This window comes from Nuphar pumila, chromosome 13 (genome assembly GCF_984573655.1).
Source record: "Nuphar pumila chromosome 13, dmNupPumi1.hap1.1, whole genome shotgun sequence".
In the NCBI taxonomy this organism is placed as follows: Eukaryota; Viridiplantae; Streptophyta; class Magnoliopsida; order Nymphaeales; family Nymphaeaceae; genus Nuphar; species Nuphar pumila.
In genome coordinates this window covers 84,789,478-84,813,445 of record NC_143261.1, presented here as the reverse complement: position 1 = coordinate 84,813,445, position 23,968 = coordinate 84,789,478, and the positions used below count along the sequence as shown (strand labels likewise).

The 23,968-nt window shown below is 35.4% G+C and overlaps 1 protein-coding gene across 2 annotated transcripts in view; it reads right to left on the bottom strand.

Annotated features, from left to right (window-relative positions):
• Nucleotides 1–24: 24 nt before the first annotated feature.
• LOC149818954 (uncharacterized) overlaps nucleotides 25–23,968 on the bottom strand; it is a 102,556-nt gene continuing 78,612 nt past the window's right edge. For both annotated transcript variants that reach the window (XM_089985906.1, XM_089985905.1), the window contains exons 4-6: nucleotides 22,384–22,468; nucleotides 798–863; nucleotides 25–397 (exon numbers count right to left, since the gene is read on the bottom strand). In XM_089985906.1, coding sequence (XP_089842032.1) covers nucleotides 305–397; nucleotides 798–863; nucleotides 22,384–22,468 — 244 coding nt within the window. In that variant the 3' untranslated portion in view covers nucleotides 25–304. The remainder of the gene's footprint in view (nucleotides 398–797; nucleotides 864–22,383; nucleotides 22,469–23,968) is intronic.

Genomic DNA, 23,968 nt, shown 5'->3' with positions numbered 1-23,968 from the left:
AACAAATAGTCAGACCTAATAGAATAGAAATGAAAGAGAATAACTTGCTTTAGCATACAAGACATTATCAAGCAGCTCACTGCTAATGCACAAGAAATTCATGATCGATAAATCTTTACCCAATTTAATCACTTCTATTCAACATTTTCACAACATTTTAGTTCGCACAAAAGACAGCAAAATGCAAGGTGTTCACTTTTAGCCCATCTTGACATGCAGTTCCCTGATCAAAAAAATCAACTGCAGCGCTCTAGTAAAGTTCAGAAAGCCAACAATGAACAATTTTTGCTCTACGCTCAAGACATCATTTAGTTCTCGTTCTCACGAGTTTTGGCCTGGAAGCCCTCTTCTCCATCTTTTCCCTTTTTTTCCGGCTTTTCTCATCTTCCACCATTCCCTGCACATGAAAAGTGAATCATTCTTTTCCACGAGTACAAAAGCTTAATGGTTGCCTTGGTTTGGTAGGCCCAGAATAGTCACACCTCAGCAATTCTAGTCAGTTTTTCTTTTACAGAGGGAAACTGGCATTAGGTAGGGAGACCTGCCATGCTAGAAAGTCCTGCCGAGCTATGGTCGCCACGCCTGATGACGTAAGATCCCAAGGCCACCCCCTCATTCACTAAGGGAGCCTGCTGCTTTGGTCTTGTGGCAAGGGACGCACCAGGTATTGAACTCGCGACGTCCTTCAACTTGAACGTCTTAAGCCAATCCACCTAGCCAGGTGAATGGAGCCCTTGCAGCCATTCCTAATCAGGTTTGCCTTACGAAAATAAGAGAAGAGAAGACTGGCAATGTACCTCTGAACCCTGGAACAAGAATCCTTTGGAAACATCATAAAGTTTGTACATGCCAAATGCCGGAATCTGAAACATGGAAGACATTGAAATTTAGACTAATTACAAAGAATTTATATCCAAATACAAGAGCGGTCCTTAGTATATCACTGTTCTGGATATTTTTGGCTGATGGCAATGACAAAGGTACAAGTAACACAGATATTGAACAAACCAGTCACAAATTTGAATTTCTTACAAAAACGAGGAACTAGGAAACACCACATCATCGAATAGATGTCAACTTGTAGGCTGTCACATAGGTGTGGGTGTGGATGCGGGTACAGGTGCAGATGCGGCGATGCAGCACTTTAAAAAAGCTTGGGTGCGGGATATATATATATATATAATTTTTAACAGTTTTAAGTTAACACTATGTGTATTTGTGTACATTTATGTATTTATATATATAATATAGATAAAAATGGACTTGATTAGGGTTAACTGAATCTACTTTTGGATAGAAAAGGACCTCAGTGTGGTTGACTTCACCTAACATAAAGGAAGCTGTGTTCAAGTGTCACACCCGCCTGGGTGCGGATGCGACGCGGGTGTGGTGCCCTTTTAGAAGAGTCCGTGTGACATAGGTTACACCCCTCCCTGTATTTACTGTGTTTTACTGTTAGACTGGAAGGGCGTTTGGTCATCTTCATTTGTATTAACACCAGAGGTGTTGGTAATTTTGCATCTGGATGTCATTATGGCAGATCTTAATAAGTTTTGTATTTGTTTATTTTTTAATGTCAAAAAAACCTTAATGGTATAAGCTGTAATTTTGATGCAGTGTGATCCCTATTATATCATAACCTGTTAGGGGTTAAGTCGCAAGTGTTGTCCTTATTTGTAAAGGAAATCAGCTAATGCTGTGTGTGCATTTCTCAATTACGAACATGTTGCGATTGAAAGTTTAATGTATATGAGAAAATTGATTATTATGTTCATTTCTTATTTCAGGTTCTATTTGTATATCCTCCAGAGAAACAGCTTCCTCTGACCCTAAACCCTAAACTCATTAATCTACTCTCTTTCTGCTTTCCTGCAGGAGTTGAGGTATGGAAGTGATATTGTATTAGTTGTTTCTTTTCCATACAGTTGAACCTAACTGCTTTGACCTTACAACGTTGCTGGCTGCTTATTTCTATTTCAAATTCCTATTTAATTTAACAGGATCTAACTTTTTTTCCTACTTGTGTCTTTCTATAGGTAATTTATCTCTTCAACCTTTTTTCTGCCTATCAGACTAACCTAGGATATAGCATCTTTGTGCTAATGATAGTAGCAATGCATCAATTACAAGATGCCATGTTTTGTATGCATGTTTTTTATGTAAGATTTTCTCGTAATGAAAAACTATGAAATCATACTGTTGGTTCTTGTGGAGTATGAGAAGTGCCATTTATAATTAATCCTGATGTAGTTTAGATTAATGAGTGATGATAAATTTTCTAGTATGCCTGCTTTACCTGTACAGAGGAAACCAGCAGGAAACGACAAGGAGGTTTTTATTTACAAATGTGTCATTATAAGCCTGATCAACCATGCAACTATCTTGATTTACATTTGGTCAAGCATTCTTGAATATTTGAAACCCTAAATATCTTCCTTGTAGGAGCTTTTGAGGTTCTCTTTGCTTTCTGTTCTGTGCAAGATAACTACTTTCAAAGAAGATGTTTTCAGTTTTTATAAAGTATGTCAATAAGACTAAATATATGGATTGACTTCTTTGACAACCTGGAGAGTGTTTGTAGATCATTAGAGCAATTGCATAGTATTCAGGAATTATGATGTTAAAACAGAAAAGTACTTTTCTGAAGAGACTAGAATATTAAGACGGATGCCCCTAGATGGTTCTCTGGAGCAAAATCACAGACTTTCTGGGATTAATGGACTCAAAGGCAAAAGTAAGAAAGATTACTTGGAAAACTTTTTTGCTTCACCACAACTTTGCTGGACAAACCTAAATGTGTTGAACCAATATATGTACGCTGAGCAATCCTCACATGCAAGCCACACTTAGAGTGTTAAGCCACTTAAAAAGAAATATTGAAAAATAAGTCCTCATTGTAATAAAAAAGTGTGTGCAGATGCAGGTTGGACTGGTTCTTTGAAAGATATAAGATTTACATCATGATAGGTGCATTTATTAAGAGAAATTTAGTTTTGTCGCAAAGCAGCCTAGATTGAGTTCACAAGTTGATTATATTGCAATCGCACTAGGGATGTAAGTGGTTGGGATTCGGATAGGATGTGGACAATACCAGATCCAACTAATTGGATGTTGGCTAAACGGATTCAAATTCAGTTTTGGATGGTGAAAAGCTCATACCAGATCTGGATTTTGACATGTAATCAGATTCGGATATCCATCAAATCTGAAAATTTGTCGGATTCAGTAGCAAAAAATCAAAACCATATCCGCATTCAATTATAATCAGATATCATTTTGCCTTACCAAACCTGACTAAATGGAGTTGGATTCGGTTGGATATTGACATCCCTAAATGGCATCTAGAGCTTGTGATTTGCCATGGTGCTAATCAATATTGAGTGAAATGGGCACTGAAGTAAAACTGTTCATAGTCTTTATTGTGATAATATCACAATTATAAACATTTCCTCTGATCCCGTTTGACAAGCATATATAGCATGTCGATATTGATGGTGGCTTTGTTCATGAGAAGGTAGACAAGGGAGTTTTTAAGAACTCTTCAAGTCTTCATGTTTGGACTTAAAATCGGCTGATGTTTTCACAAAGTACATTAATAAGATTTGATGTGTGGATCTAATGAGCAAAGTGAAACTTGATAGTGGCTTTGACAACTTGGGGAACTATGTCACATAGGTGCGGGTGCGGGTGAAGGTACGGGTGCAGATGCGGCAATGCGGCACTTTAAAAAATCTTGGGTGCGGGGAGGATTTTATATATATATATATATAATTTTTAACAGTTTTAAGTTAACACTATGTGTATTTGTGTACATTTATGTGTATTTATATATATAATATAGATAAAAATGGACCTGATTAGGATTAACTGAATCTACTTTTGGATAGAAATGGACCTCAGTGTGGTTGACTTCACCTAACATAAAGGAAGCTGTGTCCAAGTGTCGCACCCGCCTGGGTACGGGTGTGACACGGGTGCGGTGCCCTTTTAGAAGAGTCCGTGTGACATAGCTTGTAGGTGTATCCAGTGTTCAGGAAATGCCACAGTTCTATTGTGCCTTTAATAGTATCTTTTTGTACATCAATTCCAGTATAGGGGTATTAATGTAAACTAGCCTATATCCCACTACTCCACTCTGTTTTGTCTTGTAGTGGGCTCTATGGAGGTCGATACCCCCTTTTTATCTTGTTGTAACCTATTATTGTTACTTAGTAAAGATTCTTCTTCACCTCTTCTTGTGTGTTCTCTTCTTCCTCTTATGCATGCTAATACGGTATCAGAGTCGTGCCAAGATCAAATGAGGGAGTGAGAGCTGAGTTTTAGGTGAGAAGCAAAATTCATTCATCGCTCGTGAGGTTCAGTTTTGTCAGTTTTGGAGGTCTCACAGGAAAGTGTTGATGTCATCTCCGATCGTACAGACAACAAGATTTGGACCATCTGAAGCAACCATTTGGTAGATGTTGATTTTAGAAAGCCTCTAAATCAAGATTCGTGATCATAGTAGTATTTGATTTTATATGCATTTTCTTTGAATTTCTGAAAATGGCATGAACAGTGACCTGTTTTGACTTTTTGGCTTGTTTTGATCAGATTGGTCGATTTAGATGGCATGGTTTTCATGCTTGTGGGTCGTTTTTAACTGGAGATTGTGTTGGAGGTCTGTTGGGTAGAAGATTTGATGTTTTTGTTGACTTATATTGTGGTTTTTAAGAGTCTCTATAGGAGCGGTAACTGAGTTTTTGCGTACTATATGGCTATCGACTGCAGATTTTGTGTTACTGCACCTGTAGTTGCTTGATTTGAGATTGTTGGGTGTGTTCGATCATATTTGGCTGAATACTTGCTGTTTTCATCTTCTATATTGGTTGATTATCATATCGGTGTAGTCTTGTGAAGAGGTAATCGTGTGGCAGTATAGTAGTTGGGGGTGCTACTGCTTATTGCTAAGCATAGCACATCACCTTGCTGGTGTGCTATTTTGAGTGTGTGGCACTTGTTTTTTTTATGCAGGGGCATAAAGTATTGTAGTTTGGGGGTTGGGTTGAAATGGAGAAATGAGACACCATCTACTTGACTTCAGTTAAGTTAGATGAAACCAATTATTCCCTTTGGTTTGATTTTATGATAGACATTGTTGAAAGGATTAGGAGGCTTTCTCGATGGGACTTCAATGAAGCCCAAACTTGAAAATGTAAATTATGATAATGCAGTTAAAGAACGTAAGATGAACGATGTGAAGGTCAAATTATGAATTTTTAGCTCTATAGAACCAAGAATTGTCATAAATATCTAAGTTTGTTGAAGCTAAGGATACTTGGGGCTATCTCAAGCAAGTGTACAAGAAGGAAAACTGGGCAAGGCATACTAGTTAATGCAGGAATTGAGAGCATTAAGACAGGGAGGAAAGTAAGTTGAGGAGTATGATTCTGAGATGCGCTATGGGACAACAGAAAGAAGTGTGACACGTGCTAGGATTGCAAGACTTGTATGAGACAGAAATGCAATCACGGGAAACAACAAGGGTAATTGAGTTTCTTATGGGATTGCGCTCTGAGTTTGATAATGTCAGAAGTGTTGTTGTTCATAAAACACGCCTTCCCCAAGTCACCCAGGCTCTTTATGAAATCATTGATGAGGAGACTAAGATGAAATCTCTTCAGTCCTATTCCTATGGTGATTTTGTTATGGTGGTAGCAAGATAGCCTAGCAATTTTGATGGGGCAAAAATGAGATCCTTGAAGTATGATATGAGTAATGTGCGTTGGCATTACTGTAAGGAGATGGGACATATGAAAAAGGCATGTCCTATATTGAAGAGGAAAGGAATAAAGATTGAAGGGAGTGTTGCAGTGTTTGGAGCTGCAGGGAGAGAAAAGAATGTGATGAAAGAAGAAAGTCATGTTCCTACTGCAGCTTCCACCTCCACTGTTACTCCTGATGCACAGGCCTTGGTCTCTAATATATGTTTGTTTTTCCTCTCTGCCACTCCATTCTATTCCGGAGTATAAGGACAAGCTGTGATGCACAATTCCTTCCTCAATTATAAATTCTTGTAACTCATTACTCATATTCTCCCTTGAGACAGAATGTAAGATTCTTTCTCTCCCCTTCTCCCTTGCTCACGCCCTAGATGCCCTAGCCCCTCTCTCATGCTCTCCCTCTTCCTCTACAGTTCTTCACTCTCCCTTCTGTCCATTTGACGCCATTGGAGGTGCGCCCCACCTCCACCACCGTCCTCAGCCTCCCTCCGTGTGTTGCGGTGTGGACAGCTTGTGGAAGCCACATTGTCCTTCTCCTTCGTTATTGCGTTAAGGAGACACTCGTCCAAGGTGTTTGGAAGGGAGGTCGACCTTGGGTAGGTCGTTCTCCTCCCTCCTCTTCTTCATTTTTCTATTTCTGATTTTTTTTTCCTTATTTTGTTGTGTCTAATTTTTTTTTATTCTAAGCTCTCGCAGAGCGAGTTATGGTTAGACATAGTGATGTTTTGAGGCTACGTGATTTCTAGCAATGGTGTCGAGGTAGATCCAGCGAAAGTGGAAGCAGTGATAGCATGAGAACCATCGAAGAGTGTCACAAAAGTCTGAAAACTTTTTGAGCTTAGCAGGCTATTACCGATGATTTATTCAGGACTTCACCAAAGGTGTTGCCCTTATGACGAAGTTGTTGCTTAAGGGAGCGAAGTAATTGTGGATGCCGCAATACGATGAGAGCTTCATAACCTTTAAGGAGAAGCTGATTTCAGTGCCATTTTTAGCCTTACCCAGTGATTCAGGAAGCTTCGTTGTCTATAGTGATGCTTCGAGTATTGGTTTGGGTTGTGTCTTGATGCAGCATGATAAGGTGATCGTTTATGCTTCAAGACAGTCCTCATCATGAGCGAAATTACTCGACTCATGACCTAGAGCTAGTTGTAGTGGTTTTTGCATTGAAGTTATGGAGACACTACTTGTATGGTGAGATTTTTGACGTCTTCTATGACCATAAGAGGCTTTTTTTTTTTAAAAGAACACATTTCATTGAATTGGCAAAAGACTTGACCTTACAATTTCAAATAGGGGATGAGATGTCACCCTAAAGCCAATATAAAAAAGCAAGTAGAACGCGCAGGCTACAATTGGTGTGTCATTCAATTCGTTGGGAACCGATCCAATTGAGATCAGCCCCAGGCTATTTTAGCTTACATCTTTGGTGAAGTTCCCATTGAATCATACCCAGAAGAGTCGCTCTCTGTGTATGCCGATCTTCAAAGGTTCTTTCGTTCCTCTCCAACCATGTTATTCTCCAAGCAATCATGAGCCAACACCTTCTTATAAAGGCCTATTTTGAGCCTTTTAACCTGAAATTCCTGAGCAATAAGCATCTCCCAGAAGGAGTGAATGTTAACATCCAACAAACCAAAGTCCCAACATGAAATCCTCCTGAGATCTCTGACAAAGCGAACAATCACGAAATAGATGTTTTGTTGTTTCCTCATTTTTTGCACACATTTTGCATCTATTTGCCATATGAAAACCTCTCGATTTCAAGAATAAATCTGACTTGACCTTGCCTTGCCTTGCAAAACCAGCCATGCGAAAGTGGAACCCCTTGGGGGAAGTCCCTCACCTCAAAGCACAGCCTTAGGGAGATAGGACTAAGCATCTGGGCATAGGGTATAGCATGATTTAACAGTAAATACCTCGTCCTTTGAAAAGTTTCATGATAACCGGTCCTTAAGATCCCTAAAGTTAACCTGCGAGAGAAACAAAACCAGCAACTGACTCTCTTCCATTTCTATGGTCGAAGGTCGCCTTCTAAATGCTATGTTCCAACCTTCATTTCCTATCAAAGACATAGCCACCGATCTACCTATTCTCATCACTACTCGAAAAAGATTAGGGAATCTTAACAGAAATATCAGATCGTGAACAAACCTCAATCATGTTACCCAAGAAAAGAAGAGGAGAAGAGAAGAGGAATTAGGGTTGCAGTGTTCCCGCGTTGAATCCCTTCTTAACGTGGGTTTCATTAATCACAAATATTTATAATACAGTCAATTGTACATTAGGACAATAATACCGTTAAACAAATAAAATATACAACCAAGAGAAAAGGGTAATATGGTCCAGCATACATAAAAGAGAAATTACAAATATAGGACCAGATCTGGTCCAGAATCATCACGTTCCAACAAATCTGTCCCTAAGTGTTTGTTCCCCCATCCACATGTCCCACCAAAATCTAGTTGAGCCCCCATCGTCAATCTCCACTCGTATTGATCTCATAAAGATTGGGAGGACCGAAATTAGGCCCTTCCAAAAACCGGATCCATTTTTCCAATGTGAATCTTGCACCCATTGCCATGGCCATCCTCTAAGACCGAATTTCTCTCTTAGGCAATTTGCTACCATGCTGACTTTCGTGTAGATACCACCATTTTATAAGGCCTGGCTAACCCGTTGTAAATCTGGAATACCCCGCCCCCCCAATTTTCATTGGGAGTGCTACTAAATGTCAATTTACCAAACTGCATGTAATACCCGTAAATTTTCTACAGTTATTAAGCAAATGAATGATAAAAACAAAAGCAATATATACCAAGAATTTTTTCAGTGAGTAATCCTAGTTAAATTTCACAGACAAAATTTCTTTGAAGGAAGGATGTAAACCCCATGAATTTTCGATATTTTATGAAGAATAAAGATGAATTTAAAGCTAAAATATTATTTGAACTTAAGATGATAGTTGATTGTAATCCCAGCTTTAATTTGGATTTGGAATGAATCTCAAACTAAGAATTTATTTTGAATTAGGTTTTGAGTTTTAATCAAGAGTTAAGTTAGACTTAATTGAAATTTAATTTGAGTTTCAATTTAGTAGGGATTCAAATTGAGTGTGCATTTGAATTTGAAGTCATTGAATTTTATTTCAATTTCTAAACTTTAAATTCGAATTTAATAAATAGATCTCAGATATTCTAATTGGATTTGGATTTCATTCAAATTTTCATCTAAAATATAATTAAATTGAATGTCAATTCAGAATTTGAATTATACAATAATTTAAATCCTTGTGAAATTGAATTTGGATTTAGAGCATATTTTAATGAATAAAATAATAGTAATAATAATTTTTATGAGAAAGAATTATAATAATACAAATTTGCCTAAGTTGAATGTTAAAAGACATTTTAAGAAGAATTAAAGTTGATTTTGGTGAAATTCGCATTCAAAATAGAATTTATGAAATATTAAAATTTTAATGAAATAATTGACAAATTTTGTCGAAATAAAGTCAAATGTGATTTCAGATGAATTTAGGTTTAATTTGATATGTATGTAATATAATTTCATTAAATTAGAATTGGGTTTACATAGATTTGAAATCTAAATTCTAAAATAATACAAATTATTAAATATAGATTATATGGAATAGAAAACTTGATTTAATTGAATTTAATAAAATTGTAGAGGTCCATAGGGTGGGGCATCCTATGTGGCACCTCATGCTGGAATTTAATTTAAAAGTCTAAGTTAAAAATCTTAGCTAAAATATTTTTTTTAAAGTTTCCTAAAAAGAAAAAAATAGAAAAATAAAGAAAAATAAATTCAAAACTTATCATATAAGTGGTGTAGTAGTGTCAAGCTTAGTGGTTTTAGAATTTAGAAAGTTTGGGTTAGAAATTTAGGAATTAGGAAAGGTTTGAAAGAGATGAGAACACTTATAAAAAGTGGCCAAGAGGAGCTCATGCCCCCTTATTGGGATTTTCTAAAGTTTTGCCTATTTTCTCTCTCCTCGCTTCTCTCTCTCTTTCTCTTTCTCTTTCTCTTTCTCTCTCTTTTCCCTCTTGCTTCTCTCCTTCCTCCATTGAGTGTAGGAGGTCTGAACCTCCATTGAAGGTGGGTTGGTCAAGGAGTTGCAACCACACATCAAGCCATTGAACTGGTCATTTCGATGTTCGTACCTACCGATACTGACAAAACAAGGTAGGGGGTTCTATTCTTTACCCGTAGATCGAAACTCGTATGCACGAGTATATTCCGAGGCTGAATAGGTAAAATCATGCATCGACCCTTTCATATGAGGATTTGATGTTGGTTCTATCATATTTAGCATAGAAACAACTTTCGGAATCGAAAACCGCTTCTAGGACTCGATTCAAACCCGAATCGATCTCGGTGATAATGTAATTTTTTTTGTTGTGTATATATATTGTATTTGCATATCATATTTGATATATATACGTATGAATATATTGGGTTTTAGGACAGGGACTATAAAATAGAAAAAAAATGGATTTTGATATAATATAGCCTTATTTGGCAAAATCAAGCATAGCTGATTGGCCCGAAACTGGATGCGCGAGGGGTTTCGAACGAAAACCCTTCGTGGATCAGTTTTGTCGATGAAGGAATATCCCATAGGCTGGGTCGGTTTAGTCCCTAGAGAAAAAATAAATAAATAATCGTATGTGTGTTAGCATGATTGAAAACGAATATATATATATATATATATATAATGTGTAGTGGTTTATATGCTAGACTGTTTGAAAAAAAAGAAAGGAAAATCAGTAATTTGGGAAAAACGATTCGAAAGCCGAAAGGGGGGCTGATTCAATTATGGAGCAGTCGTAAGGTTGATGTCTATCAAGCCCAGATCCGTCCAGGTATTTACCCCTAACCAGTTTCCACAACTGGACTGATCCGAAGCTGAGGATATCCATGCCCGTGCACCGACCAAAATGTACGTTCGATCGGGGATTTTTGGACTAAGTACAGGTTGTCTATTAAATTTTCATGAAATGACTGATATTTATTTGACGTACTCTTAAAATTTGTGAACTACATTATCAGCTATTTCGAAAACAAAATTAGAAAGGAATTTTTGTCCAAATAAAATGTACATGTATGAAAAATATTGGAAACATTTTTTAGAAAACTGTTTTTAGGATAACGAGTCATTTATCGATCAAATGGTTGTGATTTTGTGGCCGATGTGTATGTATTTCTATGTTGTCAACACATGAATTTGATTCAGTCATGAGTGGTTTTGTTGTGCATGAAAAACAAAAAAAAATGAATTCGGTTTGCATGTTTGTGGCCACCCGAATACATTTTACCCGCTAAAATGCTTAACCAACTTGACATATGTCCGGTAAATCGTTCGTATCTCCCTCGTCTGGAGGAGTTTTTACGAACGGTTTGCTGCGTTGAAAAGCTAACAAAACTTCATATAATCTGTGAAATTTTGGGTTATGTTCTCATACTTTGCACAAAACAGTGACAGTCGAAATAGAAAAGTATTGACTAGCACTAAATCAGTCATATCTCCCTCGTTCGGAGGAATTTTTACAAACAATTTGTGGCATCAAAAAGTTGACGAAATTCTCTATATTCTGTAAAAAAATGAGCTCTATACTCATATTGTACACAGCATTGTGATAGTCGGAACAACAGGTCGGTTTGGGGGCCAACAAATCCCGAATCGGCCAAGGACCGAGATAATGATGTATGCAATGCGTGAATGGTTTTCAAATTTTGTTTTTAAGGATTTATTGAAATTGTAAATACAATTTCAACACTGATATTATGCAGGTGTTGAGTGCCCAAATGGGAGCATGAACTGAACAAGGCATTCACTGCACGTATATGCCTTATTGTAAATTGTGATCGAAATAAATAAAACACACATTGAATGAGAATGTGTATGGATGCATCTAATTGTATATGGTCAATGTCTATTGATGAATGTATGTCTAAATTTGAAATGTTAAAAAAAAATATGCATTTGTGCAAGACCGATTATTGCAATTGCAACTGTGTATCCATGAGCCCAGAAGGAGGCCTAAATCTTTAATTAGATTTGTATTGTGCATGGATTGATTGAATGGAATTAACGAATTTAAAAAAAAAAAGTTAACTATGTGACACTAAACTATTCTGCTTACAAGGAGAGGGTAAGCGATTTCGTGGATATTGTTTTAACACGGAAAGTTGCTCCTCCCCAACCATAAAGATAGTAGAAGCCTCCACATTAGTCGCGGGGTGGATGGTTAGAAACTCATGAGTGGAAGTCTGATGCATTATGTTGGTGGTGTTGGGAGCTCTTTCTCGATAACGATCATCCCTCACCCGAGACTGGTGAGAGATGTCCAGCTAGGAATAAAGCCATAAATTGTATGAATTCACTCTTGCGCCACGACCCTGGTACAGGTTATTGCCTGTGTAGTACCCACGAGGATAAGAAGTTAGAACCTAAATTTTTTTGTGCATTTAGATAGACATAACATGCATCACTTAAAAAGAAAACTTAATTAAAGTTAATTAAATCACTCAAACGACCTTCTGTTCTGCAATGGTAAGTGCATGCATATTTATCTATTCATGCATATTTATCTATTCATGCATAATATTTCAACTGTCTATAATTGAAAATATGTTGATGCATTGTAATGATTTGTATGTTTAAATTGATGACTATTTGTTTGCTTGTGTGAGTGGTAAGAATATTATCCTGCATATTTGTTTTGATTTGCAAGTACTGAATAGCACTTCCTAACAAGCTTTCACGAGTCTGACCCGTTTTATGGGGTTTCAGATGAAGTATAATGTACAACTGCGGAGCAAATACAGAATGCTTAGGTGGTGTCGAGAGCTGTCTTTTCCTTTTTCGAAGATAGTTTTGGAAAAACAATTATTGCTATTTTAGATTGAAAATATGTAAATTTTAAATTAATGGAACTGAACTAAATTTTAATAGTGAATGTTATTCGCATTTTAATTCGGTTAAGATGATGGATCGTACTGTAACCCGCCCAGAATGTTTAACTTAAAGAAAAAGGTTGTTTCCGCTGTTTTAAAATAAAAAAAAAAATCTCAAAAAATTTTGGGTTAAAATTTTGAGGTGTTACACTTCGAGTATTACTTTCCTTCCAGGCCAAAGAAATTTTATGAAACACATTTAGCAATGTTTTTGTTGTTTTCCTTGGCATCATGAACGCAATCATAATATGTTGCACAATTGTTGCTAGCACGTGCTTTATCAGGGTAACTCTACCAGTAAGCAAAAAGAGTTTGGCGGACCACAGATCAAGCCGACAGTTCAATCTTCAACCTCAGAAAGATTTGACCTTACAATTTCAAATAGGGGACGAAATGTCGTCCTAAAGCCAATATAAAAAAGCAAGTAGAATGCACAAGCTACAATTGGTTTTTCATCTAATTTGCTGGGAACTGATCCAATTGAGATCATTCCCAGGCCATTTTAGCTTACATCTTTGGCAAAGTTCCCATTGAATCATACCCAGAAGAGTTGGCCATAAGAGTCTTAAGTACATCTTTTTGCAAAAATAACTGAATTTGAAGCAAAGAAGATAGCTAGAGTTCCTGAAGGATTACGATTTATCTATATTGTACCATCCAGGTAAGGCCAATGCTGTTGCGGATGCATTGAGCAGAAAGGCTTCGATTTCATGTTTGATCAGTCGAGATTGGGATCTTCTGTAGAGTTTTATAGATTGACAGTCGTTTGTAGAGAGTTTCGGCCACTTGGTGTGTGCGAATCTGGTCACCAGACCTGAGGTTTTGGATAGGATCGCTCTTGCTCAAAAAGCGAGTCCTGATTATGAGAAGTTTGTGGCAGAGGCCAGTAAGGCCAAGTCTCGATATTCGTGCAGCAGTGATAGAGTGATTCATTTTATGCAGAGATTGTGGGTTCCTGATGATCCTACCTTGAGAGATGAGATCTTGACAGAGGCTCACAGATCGAGGTACTTCATTCATCTTGGGAGTACCAACATGTTTAAGGATCTTCATAGGCATTTTTGGTAGAACAGCATGAGGAGAGATATAGCAGATTTTGTGGTGAAAGTTTCACCTGCCAACAGGTTAAGATAGAGCATCAGAGACCTGGAGGTCTTCTTCAGCCTTTGGATATTCTCAAGTGAAAGTGGGCAACATCACGATGGATTTTATCGTTGGCCAAACGAGAACCCAGAGAGGCAATGACGTGATATGAGTCATTGTGGACAGGTTGATGAAATCAGCTCATTTCTTGTCAATAAGCAGGAGCAAACCTTTAGAGAAGTCAGCAAAGTTGTATATTGATGAGATCGTTCGCCTACATGGTGTGCTGTGATCGATTGTTTCAAATCGCGATCCTCATTTTACTTAACGATTTTGGTAGTTGCAGAGTGTGCTTGGCACGAAGATGAAGTTTAGCACGACTTTTCATCCTTAAGCAGATGGTCAGTCAGAGAGGACTATTCAGACCTTAAAGGATATGCTACATGCTTACGTTTTGGAGTGCCAGGAGAGTGGGACAAACATATTACGCGAGCAGAGTTTGCATATAATAACAGCTAACATGTGAGCATTCAGATGGCCTCATATAAGGCTTTGTACGAGAGGCCTTGTCTTTCCCGCAGTTGTTGGAGCCAAATTGGTGAGAAAGCCTTACATATACCAGAGATTTTTCAGCATTACAAGGATCAGGTGCAGATGATTCATCAGAAATTGTTGATAATGCAGAGCAGGCAGAAGAGATATGTTGACAAGAGGCGCAAAGATCTGGCTTTTGAAGTGGGAGATCGGGTTTTCGTGAGGATCTCACCTACTCGCAAAATGCTTTTATCTTGGAAGTAGGAAAGTGTGGACATCAAGGCATGTAGAATTCTAGGAACATGTGCCATTCTACAATCAAAATGGGTCAAAGAAGATTATGGAGTCTAATTTATCCTTTTCGGTGCCTTTGACAAAGACTTCAAATAGAAGGAATGACAAGGAATGGGTGATATAGAGCAGAAAACCATTAGAGTGTCTTGTCCAGTTCTTTCTGGAGCAACATGATTATGGGGAAGAGCCCTTGCCCAAGCCAAGGCCTGATATCCTCCAAGCCGATCCTCATGAGTGCACACCTTTGTCTCCTCTTGTTCCTCAGGTGCGTAGGAGCTCTAGACTTTTTTTTTTTCCCTCTAGATTTGTTTCCTATGATTCATTTTTTGCTACTCATCAAGCATTTCTAGCTATGATTCAATCTTTTAGTAAATTGAAATCCTATATAGAGGTTGTGTCAAATCCAGAGTGACAAAAGACAATGGCAGAGGAGTTGGAGATTTTGGAGAGAATGAAAGCATGGGAATCGGTTGAATTGCCAGAAGGGAAAAATGTAATTGATTGTAGGTGGGTGTATAAGATCAAAACTAAGGCAAATGGGTCTGTTGAAATATATAAGGCTCGTCTTGTAGCAAAGGGATATAGTCAGCAATATGGTATAGACTTTGTTGAAGCCTTTGTACCAATGGCCCATGTAACTACTATTAGGACCCTGCTAGCAGTGGTTGCATCAAGAGGATGGGAACTATGGCAAATGGATGTGAAGAATGTCTTTCTAAATGGAGACTTAGACGAAGAAGTGTACATAGAGCTACCTCAAGTAATCGTTGATAAGGCGGGGTGTGTAGACTGAAAAGAGCATTGTATGGGTTGAAACAAGCCCCAAGGGCTTGGTTTGAGAAATTCAGTGTTGCAATGGTGAAGTTGAAATTCAGATAAAGTTACCATGAACCAACCTTGTTTGTGACATCTTCTGATAAAAGCCAGTGTTTTCTTTTGCTTTATGTACATGATATGATTATTGTTGATGATGATAGGGCAATGATTGCCGATGCAATTAGCCAAAAACTTTGAAATAAAAGATTTAGAGAAATTCAAATATTTTTTGGGGCTTGAAATTGCATACTCTAGACCAAGATTTTTGTTGACTCAGCACAAATATGCAGCAGAATTAATTGGGAAGGCAAGACTTGCAAATGATACAAAGCAAGTGAATACTCCTATGGAAGCTAACTCTAAATTAAAGCATATGGATGGTGAACTACTTAGTGACTCTATGGTTTATAAGCAGCTAGATATTACGTTTGCAGTTCATGTGGTGAGTCAGTTCATGAGTGCCCCTAGAACATCTCATTTGGCAGCAATTATGAGGATTATCAAATATGTTAGGGGTACCATGCATTATGGATTGTTCTTTTCTGCTACATCGTCATTGGAGTTGAAAGCATATTGTGATGCAGATTTTGGGACAGTTTCTCAATATAGACATTCTACCTCAGGCTTCTGTGTGTTTCTAGGAGAATCATTAATATCATGGAAGAGCAAGAAGCAACAAAGGATTACTTTATCCACTACTAAGGCAGAATACCGTTCAATGGCTCAAGTGACTGCAAAAATCATTTGGTTGAGGTTGTTATTGTAGGACATGAGAGTAAACATAGACACGGCAACTACTTTGCATTTTGACAATCAAAGTGCTATCCATATCGCCAAAAATCTAGAATTTCATGAGGACCGAGGACTTCTCACATTGAGAAAGATTGTCACTTTACTCGTCAAGCATATCTGGATGGAGTTATATCCATGGCATACATTGAAACTAAGAAACAGATAGCGGATTGTTTTACAAAAAAATTACCGTTGAAGGCTTTCCAATCATTCGTGTTCAAGCTTGGGTTGATTATATTCTCATCACCTCAAGCTTGAGGGGGAGTGTTGAGGAAATGCCATAGTTCTATTGTGTGTAATACACTTTAATTGTATCTTTTTTTTACATAAATTCCAGTATAGGGGTATTACTGTAAACTAGCCTATACTCACTACTCCACTCTGTTTTGTCTTGTAGTGGGCTATATGGGGATTAATATCCTCTTTTCATCTTGTTGTAACCTATAATTGTTACTTAGTGAAGCTTCTTCTTCAACCCTTCGTGTGTGTTCTCTCCTTCCTCTTATGCATGCTAATATCCCATTCACAACCATATGTCCGAACATGTGGTTATTTGAACCGGCAGTTATTCACAGCCTATGCAGCCAATGGATGGGATAGTTTCAGATCATGACATAAATAGTGTAAAAAGCATCTAGTTTCATACTCGGTTACTAATTTTCATTCATGAACAGAGGATCTGAGAAAGGTTTTATGCAATTTTCCTTCATCTATTATTTTGCTGATAGAATTGTCACCAATGATATTCTTACCTAGTAGGTGTTAAGTTATATATATATATATATATATATATATATATATTGAGTTCTTATTATATATACATATATAGATAGATAATATATATTCATATATATGTATATATATTTTATTTATAAATGATGTAATAGGTAAATACCCATTAGGGGTATTTTGGTTATTTCAGCTATGCCCATTAGGGGCAAGCTAGTACTTTATTTTATTCTTTTCTTTTTGTCCTTTTCTGCTTTTATAGAGACTATTTTGTCAAATACCAAATATAACTGTTAGGTTCTTTTTTTACTAGACAACATAGAGTTGACTAGTCAATAGAGTTGTTGGAACAGTCCAACAGCTCTATTGAGGTCTCCCTCTCTCTCGTATGTCTATAAATAGAGGCTTTTATCCCTTTTCATTTTCCAATGTTTCTCTTAAGCATTTATGATCAATAAAGATAAATATTTTTATGTTTTGTGTTTTTCTATTTAGTTCTTTAATATTTTGTATGCACTTAGTGCTTTTGTTGTTTTCCTTTGTTGGTTATTGTATTGTCCCATAGTGGACTTGTGTGTGTGCACATTGTGATTGTGATCTTATAAGCCCTTAGTGGCATTGGTTTGTGCTTGTGCACTTTTATGATTGTGATCTTGTAAGCCCTTAGTGGCATTGTTTTTGCATTTTTTGTTGTTTCATTACATGGTATCAGAGCCAATAAATTCTTCTTAGTATTTTGCCTCTTTTGGGTCTTGGGATTCTTTGGTTCGACTTTGTGCTTCATAAAGGATTCATGATCGTTGTGTGGCTTGGATTCAATAGAAATCTTGACCCGGTATGTATCTTATATATATATATATATATATATATATATATATATATATATATATATATATATATATATTTGTTATTTTTATTAAAAAAACTTTAAATATTTTTTTAATTATCGTTGGACTTGTTTTTACTAAATATATTATAAGGCTTATTTGTTTAATCTTGTGAAATTATATATATGTATGTTTTTAAAATCATGTTTGAATCGTAATTTTTTTTTTCAGAACTTGCTTTATTTGATATATATGTATATAATCTTGTATTCTTGAGCATGTACTGTTGGCATTTAGATGCTTTATTTGAACAAGTCATGATTATAAATGTCAAATCATGTACGTATTTATTATTGAACTTTGTTTTGTTTTCTTTTGAAAAATTATCACATATTTTAAAATAATTTGAGATATTTTAAAATAATGATGTTACGTGTATTTCACAAGTATGATCTTATGAAATTTTGCTTAAACTTGTGTTTAATTTTTCTCTTTACTCTTAGTGTATTAAAAATAGCATATGAAGTGTTAAAAATTATGATATAACTTATGAATAAAATAATTTTTATATTAATATTTGATCCTTATGCACTTATGATTACCTTACATGATGAATAAGATTGTTTATTTGTGCATAAGGCATTGAGCATAATTTCTTATGGGAAGTCATTCACTTTAATAAATGCCTTTTATGGTCCTTTTGTGGGACAATAGTTATGATATTAAGTGTTTCTCCTATTGATCATTTTTGTGGTACTTATGATTATGTTATTTTCTTAGTCTCATGCCATTATTTTACATGTTTTGCATGAGATTATGTTGCATACTTAGTTTTTAACAAAATATTAAGTAGAGAATCATGAAAAAAATCTTTGTGTTGGTTCTTTATGGGTGTTATAAGTGTTTCTTTCATGGTGCACTTCAGTACTTGCCATTATTGATGGACATGCTTGTCCACCTAAATCTTTGGTAGATATGTGTATTCTTGATTAAAAGACTCTTGATTCATTGCATACTTGTTATTTATAAAATAATAAATTTTTATATTGTGCCCTTAGTGCCTTAATCTATCATTTGCATATACATGAGTATCCATGATTAATTGTACTTGTGTATATACTTGGTTTTTTATATGGTACTTTGAGAATCTCTATATATGTTTTGGCTCTCTTTAATGTCATATGGCATTGATTATCTCATAGTAGACTTGTAATCTAAATTGAGATATCTCTCTATATAGCTTGCTTATATTGATATGATTCATTTCATTTGATTGCATAAATTGACACTTGTGCATATAATTGCACTATATTCATTCAAAGTTTTCATCTACCGTTATTAGATTTTGATCTGAACCTTTATTTGTTCAAATCGATTTTTACATATGAACTCACTTATTTGAAAATTGATTTTTGTGAGTATTTATTGTCTTCTTATGGCATTTGTGTTGTCCATCACAGACTTGTTATTATTGAATCAGAGATGTTTGTTAGGGTGAGTTGTGTGCACCTTGTTTTATGTCAGTTTAGATTGTCAACTTGTAATTTGACTCTAACTGGCAGTTATGTGATCTCTAATTGTGTGAGTGTGTTGAATCACTCATTTGTTTTTTTGTCTTTATTATGGATGTTTATAATTATGTATATCTGTGATGGCTATCTATTTTTGAAATCATCGTGTTTCGAAAGATTGTTAAGGATTGATATTCTTATTAGTGATATTAGCTTATTTTCATTACAAACTCTTTTATCTCGAGTGTTTCCTCCTATTATGTTTCTTATCTAAGTGTCATTATACATAGACAAAAGATGTTTATTCAAACCTTCGTGTGTGTTTTTAGCTCATTAATGGTGTTCTTGTTATACTTATGTTCTAGTCGTTGATACACTTATTTTAATTGTTATTATATGTAGACAATAGGTGTTTCAATATGGTGTGTTATGTGCACCCAGTGATTATACTCTTAATCTAGTCGTTGATACACTTGTTTTGAGTGTTATTATATGTAGACAAGAGATGTCTATTAATACCTTTGTATGTGTTTTTGGCCATTAGTGGCATTCTTGTTATACTCTTGCTCTAGTCACTGATACGCTTGTTTTGAGTGTCATTATGTGTAGACAAGGAATATTTATTCACACTTTTGTGTGATTTTTAGCCCTTTAGTGGCATGGTGATTATGCTCTTGTTCTAGTCGCTGATACACTTGAATTTTGAGGTTTAGAGGCCTAGTGAGGTGATTGTTTGTAGTGGTCAAACTATTGTTAAAGTTTGCAAAATATCACTTTTTGATATTTGTGAGAATTTAAATCTCTTTATATTTTTCAGAAATTGGTATTGATTTGCAAATATTATTCTCTTTGTTATGTAGGATTTTTAAAAACTCTCCTTGAAATTTCTAAACATTTACTAGTTTTTTTTTGTATGGAAGATGTTTATGGATAAAAATTTCAAGCATTTTTGCATACTTGTGATGTTTAATAAAAATCTTATTCTTTATATTGTGAGCTTTCTTGTGTGTGCCCCTTTGTGGGTTTTGAGAGTGTTTCTTAAGTAAACACTTGTGTGTTGTCCACTAGATATTGGACACTTTGGTTTGTAATTGACGGATACTTGTTTCTTTACATTAAATTCATGCATTCTATGTGTATTTTATTGATAAAAACAGTTAGTTTTATTGTTGTTTCATGTGCATTAAATATGCTTTAATTGCATACATGTGTGTGTTTCATATTAATTAGCTTGTTCACATTATTGTATGCATGAATTTAATTAGCTCCTCTTCATGAGGTCTCTTTTTGAATTGTTATATTTTATATGCATGTTATTTGAAATGCTTGGGATATTATTTATGCATAATTGTTTATCTTTTCTTGATGATTTATGTATACTTTAGTGATCACATCTTCTTATCGATCAACATTTATGTCTTAAAAAATATTATGATTTTGAGTTTATGATTTGATTTCATAAAAATTGATCCTAGAGGAATACTCTTATATTTCTTAATGATTACCTCATGTTTCTAAAAATTATTACCCTTTTTTTGAAAATTTTACCCATGTGTTATTCTTGTTTTGAAAGTATATTGTTTTTTAAAATTTTATAACTATTGGATTATGATATTTTTTGTGTAGTTGAAACCTTTGTTTTGTTTTCTCCGCACGATCTTAAAGATGTGATGGATTGAGAAATGAATATATTTGATACATCATATCATGAAGATGGAGATAGTCGATAAGGCCTTTGTAGACGATCACCAATGAAGACATTTAGAGGCTTGTATTTGCAAAATTCTCTAATGCGACATAAAGATGGAGACTTCCAATGAAGACACTTAAAGCCTTTGATCCTTCCTGTTGATTATTTTTGTATTTTCAAACTTTCAGTATATCACACCGTAAGTTTAGGGGGAGTGTTAAGTTGTGCATATATATATATATTGTTCATATTGTACATATATATATATATTGTTCATATTGTACATATATATATATATATATTCATATATATGTATATATATTTTATTTATAAATGATATAATAGGTAAATACCCATTAGGGGTACTTTGGTTATTTCAATTATTTTAATACACTGTGACAATTAGGGGCAAACTAGAATTTTATTTTATTCTTTTCTTTTTGTCTTTTTCTGTTTTTATAAGGACTGTTTGATCAAATACCAAAGTTCTTTTTTAATTAGACAACATAGAGTTGACTAGTCAATAGAGCTGGTGGAAGGCTTTATTGAGATCTCCCTCTCTCTTGTATGTCTATAAATAGGGGCTTTTATCATTTTTCAATGCTCCTCTTAAGCATTTATGCTCAATAAAGATAAATATTTTTATGTTTTGTGTTTTTTTATTTAGTTCTTTAATGTTTTGTACGCACTTAGTGCTTTTGTTGTTGCCCTTTGTTGGTTATTGTATTGTCTCATAGTGGACGTGTGTGTGTGCAGATTGTGATTGTAATCTTGTAAGCCCTTAGTGGCATTGTTTTTGCATTTTCTGTTATTTCATTAAAGTAGGAACTGTGGAGAACATATGAACTGGCAGAAACCATTAAAGCCTTGAACAAGAAAAACAGCTAGGAAACAGCTGCATGTTATTTCCAAGAGTGCCAATTGTCTAGACAATTTCAAAATGCTAGCTTATGGCAATTTACATGGGAAATATCCCAATAGACAGGAAAGTAGTAATAGCTATATATTCAGGAAAAATACAACATTGGCATTTGCATGTGTCCTCTCAACAACCAATTTTAGATATCCATTATGCATAATGTATTAGATATGACTCTGCAGGCATAAAACGGCTAGTGAACAACATAAAGAGGAAAACCATGCAAAATATCCATGAATGAAACTACGTAAATACAACACTTTTCAATGTGAAAGCAACCTAAAGACATGCAAATGTGCAAGTTTGCATATTTATATAAGCATCACATACGAATTTTGTCTGCATCTCATAAAAACAGAGAAAAGGTATCAGGGAAAACAAAGCAAAAAGTGCAGCATAACCGTCAATGTGCAAATTCAGAGTGTGCATACATACTACAGGATCTCACCACTAGATATGTGTACCAAAATTTTCCAGAAAAAATCGACATCACTTGTACAAAGCTTGTAATGTAGATCACGTCATGCAAATACCTGCAACAAAAAAGTTCAACATTTTGCTAATGAAGGCAGCATACCAGAACATGGAAAGAACAAATTGATAGATAACTACATGATAAGGAAAACTTCCTAATGTTCATCCATCTATAAGAGAACATCACTCAGAAATTTTAAGAGGACCCATTACACTCAGAGATCAGGAAAGAAAAGATGGAAAATGTGCATCTTTCAGAAGTGAAGGATGCAAACGGTGCTTATCAGCTATCTTTGTTTGAGACTCCTTGCAATGGAAGATCAATAGATGAATGGTTGAACAAATGATGTGTTCCACCATTATGCATTGTTCCTTTTACGTAATGCATGATCTTCTTTAAAGTTTCCATGTAGACCACTGCAAAAGAGTGCATAATTGACATAAAAGATGGACTGCATAAGACAAATCCTGTCTAGTAATAGTTATGTACTGCAAAACACCTACCATGCTTCTATTTTTAGATCATATGACGCCCCTTATTTCATCAAAGCCTCTTGCTCATCATCAATTGGAATGCCTACAGGTTTAGAATTATGTATGTTAAACCTCTTAAGCATATCAAAGGCATATGTTTGCTAAGATAATTTGATAAGTTCCTTTTATGCAGTCCATTATGCATTGTTCCTTCTTCTTTAAAGTTTCCATGTAGGCCACTGCAAAAGAGTGCATAATTGACATAAAAGATGGACTGCATAAGACAAATCCTGTAGTAATAGTTAGGTACTGCAAAACACCTACCATGCTTCTATTTTCAGATCATATGACGCCCCTTATTTCATCAAAGCCTCTTGATCATCATCAATTGGAATGCCTACAGGTTTAGAATTATGTATGTTAAACCTCTTAAGCATATCAAAGGCATATGTTTGCTGAGATAATTTGATAAGTTTCTTTTCTCTATCTACTTCAATCCCCCAAAAGCACTCATATACTTTTCCATCTCAAATTGTTTTATTCATGAAAAACTACTTCAAATCCCAAAAATTTCTGCAATCTGCCCAAGTCCTTAGTTCGTTTATCAGAACTACCAGTATTATTATGCCATGTACATATAGTAGAATAATGTAATGTGTTTCTTTCCTAAGTGAGCAAACATAGAATCATCGATAGTAGTTTTATGAAGCCACAAGCTTTGACAGCATTATAAACACTTTCATACCTTCTTGATGTATACTTTAATCCATAAACAAAACTGTTTAATTTACAAATGTACTTCCTAAGATCTGCCTAATAAGATCTTGCAGGCTCTTCAATATAAACTTCTTCCTTCGGCCCTCTATGCAAAAATATGTTTTTTTATGCCTAGTTGAAAGAGTGGCTAATCAAAAGACAAAGCAAGGAACAAAATATTTGCAAACACCATCTCTGTAACGGACCGCTATGTATGTATATAGCTCTTTGGCACTCTCCAGTGCCTGCCTTTTTGGGTTAAGAACCATGTGTATCGGGCCCCTCTCTCCCCCTCTTTATGTACTCTACTTACAAGTTGTTATAAAAGA